This window comes from Boleophthalmus pectinirostris, unplaced genomic scaffold (assembly GCF_026225935.1).
Source record: "Boleophthalmus pectinirostris isolate CB_2022bp ecotype Guang Dong unplaced genomic scaffold, ASM2622593v1 HiC_scaffold_7, whole genome shotgun sequence".
In the NCBI taxonomy this organism is placed as follows: domain Eukaryota; kingdom Metazoa; phylum Chordata; class Actinopteri; order Gobiiformes; family Gobiidae; genus Boleophthalmus; species Boleophthalmus pectinirostris.
In genome coordinates this window covers 39,829,647-39,835,219 of record NW_026571473.1, presented here as the reverse complement: position 1 = coordinate 39,835,219, position 5,573 = coordinate 39,829,647, and the positions used below count along the sequence as shown (strand labels likewise).

At 42.6% G+C, this 5,573-nt stretch overlaps 1 protein-coding gene across 2 annotated transcripts in view; it reads left to right on the top strand.

Moving 5' to 3' along the window:
- Nucleotides 1–2,198: 2,198 nt before the first annotated feature.
- Nucleotides 2,199–5,573, top strand: part of LOC129412121 (oocyte zinc finger protein XlCOF7.1-like) — a 4,073-nt gene continuing 698 nt past the window's right edge. The window contains exons 1-3 of one of the 2 annotated variants that reach the window (XM_055165181.1): nucleotides 2,199–2,486; nucleotides 4,100–4,339; nucleotides 5,150–5,573. The exon at nucleotides 5,150–5,573 is cut by the window's right edge and continues 698 nt beyond it. In XM_055165181.1, the coding sequence (XP_055021156.1) occupies nucleotides 2,270–2,486; nucleotides 4,100–4,339; nucleotides 5,150–5,573 (881 nt within the window). In that variant the 5' untranslated portion in view covers nucleotides 2,199–2,269. Of the gene's footprint in view, nucleotides 2,487–3,638; nucleotides 3,702–4,099; nucleotides 5,101–5,149 lie in introns of those variants that run through there. The other variant, XR_008633587.1, reaches the window with a different exon arrangement.

The following is a 5,573-nucleotide window of genomic DNA, read 5'->3' as shown; positions in this document are numbered from 1 at the left end:
GGAGAGGAAGAGGAGGAGGAGAGGAGGAGAAGAGGAGGAGAAGAAGAGGAGAGGAGAAAGAGGAGGAGGAGATGAAGAGGAGGAGGAGGAGAGGAAGAGGAAGAAGAGGAGAGGAAGAGGAGAAGATGAGGAGGAGAGGAAGAGGAAGAAGAGGAGAGGAAGAGGAGAAGAGGAGGAGGAGGAGGAAGAGGAGAGGAGGAAGAGGAGGAGGAGGAAAGAGGAGGAGGAGAGGAAGAAGAGGAAGAGGAGGAGGAGAAGAGGAGGAGAGGAAGAAGAGGAGGAGGAAGAGAGGAGGAGAAGTGGAGGAGAGGAAGAAGAGGAGGAGGAAGAGAGGAGGAGAAGTGGAGGAGGAGAGGAGGAGGCAGAGGAGGAGGAAGAGGAGGAGAAGAGGAGGAGAAGAAGTGGAGATGATGGAGATGATCGTGGAGGAGATGATGGTGACTAAAGGCGCAGACTGACAGCCTCTGTAGTGTCCGTCTGTCCCGGGGCAGCTGTGGCTCTGTGTGGAGAGTCGTGTGATTCTTCTTGTGTCTGTTTGAGTCTTTTTAGTCTCTGTGTCTGTGTTTTGTGTCACATGTGTCCAGGTTCTTCTTCTGCTCTTTGTGTTTTTATATTAAATGTTTTTAATTAATATATTAAATTAAACGTGTTTTCAGTGTCGGAGTCGTGACTCGGGTCCAAACTGAAGTTCACACGGACGAATTAAACTCACAGACGAAACAGCCGAGGCCAAAACGTCTAAATAAATGATCCACAGTGACGTTTCGCCGCTGCGTCTGAATCCACGTTCAGTTTTAAGGAGTTTTTTACATTTAAGTAAAACGTGAAACTTCTAATGTTTAAAAAAATTATAAAAAGATTACTATGTATTTATGTTAATTAAACCAGGACTAAACAAGGACTAAACCAGGACTAAACACGGACTAAACCAGGACTAAACACGGACTAAACCAGAACTATATCAGGACTAAACCAGGACTAAACAAGGACTAAACAAGGACTAAACCAGGACTAAACCAGGACTAAACAAGGACTAAACCAGGACTAAACCAGGACTAAACAAGGACTAAACCAGGACTAAACCAGGACTAAACAAGGACTAAACCAGGACTAAACAAGGACTAAACCAGGACTAAACACTGGACTAAACCAGGACTAAACCAGGACTAAACAAGGACTAAACCAGGACTAAACACGGACTAAACCAGGACTAAACCAGGACTAAACCAGGACTAAACAAGGACTAAACCAGGACTAAACCAGGACTAAACAGGACTAAACCAGGACTAAACCAGGACTAAACAAGGACTAAACCAGGACTAAACATGGACTAAACCAGGACTAAACCAGGACTAAACAAGGACTAAACCAGGACTAAACAAGGACTAAACCAGGACTAAACCAGGACTAAACCAGGACTAAACCAGGACTAAACAGGAAACAGGACTAAACACGGACTAAACCAGGACTAAACCAGGATTAAACAAGGACTAAACCAGGACTAAACAAGGACTAAACCAGGACTAAACAAGGACTAAACCAGAACTAAACCAGGACTAAACAAGGACTAAACCAGGACTAAACCAGGATTAAACAAAGACTAAACCAGGACTAAACCAAGGACTAAACCAGGACTAAACAAGGACTAAACCAGGACTAAACACGGACTAAACCAGGACTAAACCAGGACTAAACAAGGACTAAACCAGGACTAAACAAGGACTAAACCAGGACTATACCAGGACTAAACCAGGTCTAAACCAGGACTAAACCAGGACTACATCAGGTCTAAACCAGGACTAAACCAGGACTAAACCAGGTCTAAACCAGGACCATCACAGTTTTGACTAATCTGACCCTGCCAACAGTGAACAGGAGCATAAATTGTCATTTGTTTTGCCAAAATACACAAATCTGTGTTTGTGAATGAACATAAAAAAACAGCATCAGAAGTTCCTCAGATCACGACTGACACGAGAATCCACAACGTCACTCGCTCTTTTCACTATTTTATTTACACCGAACATCCAAACCTGCGTGTGTCCCAGTTTAAAATCTTGACAATCTGGTCACTCTTAAGTTTGAAATGTTTAAAAAATACAAAGGTGAAATGTTGTTCAGCCTCCAGACCAACAGGAGGCGCAGATCTTTCAGCTGTTCAGTCTCAACGAGCCAAACGCAGAAGAAAAGAAGGGGACGTGTTTTTGTTTTTAGCCCCGCGCTAAAGATGAAGAACCAAAGCTGAAACGTGAGTGGAGTTTGTTATAAAATGTGTGAGAAGAGGCGCAGACTCAGAGCTCTGGTCACGGAGAGACTCTCTGCGGCCGCGGACGAGATCTGTGCTCTGCCGGAGACGACGATAGCGGAATATGAAGAAGAACTGCGCCGGTCCAGAGAGGAGAACCAGAGGAACCAAAGGAACCAAAGGAACCAGAGGAACCAGAGGAACCAGCAGCTCCTGGACTCGACTCTGAGCTGCTCCACAGGTTTGTCATTTTACTCCCTAAAAACTTCAGTTACACCCGAAATGTTCCAGAATTTTTGTTTTACAAGAGACATTTTACGCACGAGTGTTGGACTTTCTTCTGGGGTTTTACTTTCACACACCAGACCAGACCCTGTGTCTAAACCAGGACTAAACCAGGACTAAACCAGGACTAAACCAGGTCCAAACCAGGTCTAAACCAGGTCTAAACCAGGTCTAAACCAGGTCTAAACCAGGACTAAACCAGGTCTAAACCAGGTCTAAACCAGGACTAAACCAGGACTACATCAGGACTAAACTAAGACTAAACCAGGACTGTCATATTTTTTTAATAATCCGATCATCGCCAACAGTTAAGAGAAACATAAATTGTTTTAAATTTAAATAAATAATTTATTTATTTATTTATTTATTTATTGCCAAAATACAGAAAATTTACAGAAATTTTATTTATACCAAACATCCAAACCTCAGTGTGTCCCAGTTTTTTATTTTGATCATCTGGTTATTTTAAACAGTTAAAGTCACTGCTGTAAAACGTCCCACAGTTTTATACAACAAATGTCCCAGTGTCTCTATTTTTGACCAATCTGATCGTGCAACAGTAAAGAGAAACATAAACTGACTTTTGTTTTGGTAAAATACATAAAAAAATAAAATAAAAAAAAAGACACAAAACACAAGTAAATGTACTAATTCATCGAGTGAATAACAGTTTTACCTGTTTCAGTATTTTATTATCACAACCACCATAAAACCACTAGTTTTAAAATTTTTAAAAATCTGGTCTCTTTAGTCACACGGTTGAGTTCTAGTTGGTTCCATAGTTCCACATTCACAGAGCAAAATTTTCAAAAACTTTATTTTCAGATTTCCAGAGGCGACAGTGTAACCCAGGTATTTTCTGTGCTGTCCCTCTCTACCTAATAATTTGGCCGCTGTCGTTCGCAACTATCGCGAGACGTTGCGCACATAACGCGAGACTAATTGCGCCAAGATCTTTAAATATGGCCGCGCGCGCTCCCATTCATTCGTGTGTTGTGTCGGTCCCGGGTGTGACTGAGCGGCTGCAGGTAGGCGATTATTGCTTTTAAAAACTCACTGTTTCGCTCAAAGTATATTAAAGTAACTTATATGCCATCAACTTCCCCAGATGCCTCTTACCTTCTCGACGAAGTGCTGTCGTGATCGTTTGAGCGTAAACTAAGTGGAACTGGTGAGTTGAGTTTGTTTGTTGCCTTGCGGAGCTAATGCTAAGCTAATGCTAATGCTAGCGCTCTGATTCAATACGGACCTGTGAGCTGGTGCCGGCGCTAGTCTCACTTGTTCGCATCTATTTATTGACTGACTACTGATATTGACAACAAATAATGATTGATATATGACAAGTTAATTATTAATTTAAATAATTTAAAGTGACATATTACTTATTATTAATGGGAAATAATTTAAAATGGAGTACTCTAGATATTGATTTATACTGATACATGTACATGGATGGAATAATTATTCAGATTTATCATAACAAATTGTTATAATGTTGAAGAATGATTTATAGTGTCTTAGTTGTACTACAAAAATTGTATTACTCACTGCTGGTCCTGTTTTGCACAGGCCAGGTTCCGAACCTGAACTCTCCGAACCTGAACTCTCCGAACCGGAACTCTCCGAACCGGAACTCTCCGAAACGGAACTCTCCGAACCGGAACTCTCCGAACCGGAACTCTCCGAACCGGAACTCTCTGAAACTGAACTCTCCAAAACGGAACTCTCCGCAACTGGATTTTCAGACACTGGATGGCGAGCTAAGGCCTAGAGCCCAAATCAAACTAAGTGCAAGCATCTGCCTGTGCGGTAGGAGGCGTAGCAGCCGCTCAACCCACACACACACACTCACACACCCACTGCCCCCTGCTGTGGGCATTGGGCTCCTCATAAACTTTGCTGGAAATCACCCATTCACCATAACCATCTCCGGAACTATTTTTTTTCCTTTCACATGATCTCCGTGTGGAATACATAACATCTTGCTGTTGCTTATTATCAATCGGACTATGGACTATAACTCATTGAACTCTCCATAGCCTCTGAACTGAATCACATAACTGTGCACTCCTGTAAATATTGTATATATTGTCTGTTATACACTGTAAATAATAATATCACAGATAAGTACTACCACCTTGTGTACGTGTCTTATTAAACACCTCACTTCCCTCCGAGCCGAACCCAATCTTCTGATCTAGCCAGTTACCATTACTACTACTACTATACCTCCTCCTGTGGCATCGTATAAGTGCTACAACAGGCTGAACGTTTTACTCTCTTCTTATATCTTGTTCAGAAAAAACATATTGGTATTTAACAAAAAAATAAATAAATAAAAAAATCTTTCTGTGTAAATATCTAAAGTTACAACGTGGAGACCTGCAGCTTATCGACAAGTGCGTCCTGTGTATGTACATGTTTTTTTTTTCTTTTAAAATAAGTTTATATTCAGGTGCAGAAATGACAATAATTAGGATTTCTAGTGTAAATTGGTTGAATCAATAAAAGAAAGTTATTTAACAGCATTAAAACAAATCATTTACTTAAGGGTTTTACAGAAAATTAAAAAAAACAAATTGAAAAAGGTGTTAAAGTTCTGGTTTCTTCTTCCTGCAGGTGTTCAGCCTCAGAGCCACGATGAGGAGGCGTCCAGGAGGCCGGACCCCGAGGACACGGAGACGCCGCGAATCAAACAAGAAGAGGACCACCTGAGCGTCAAACCAGAGGAGCAGCCGCGTCAGGTCTCCGGCGTCCGCACCACGAGCGACGACGAGGAGCAGACGGACGACGACGGAGAGTGGGAGCGCTCGGTCCGTCCGTCCACACCTCCGCGGGGGAAGGACGAGGACGAGACGGGACGGGAAGAGAAACACCGAGAGACTAAAGCGTCTAAACACGCAGCGGAGCGCACGAGAGGCAGACCATTCAGCTGTTCTGTTTGTGAGAAAACGTTTACGCAAAAGGCCACGTTGAGGATCCACCTGTCGACGCACTTTGACGCACAAAAGAATGCCGCAGCTGAACACCTGAAAGAGCATGT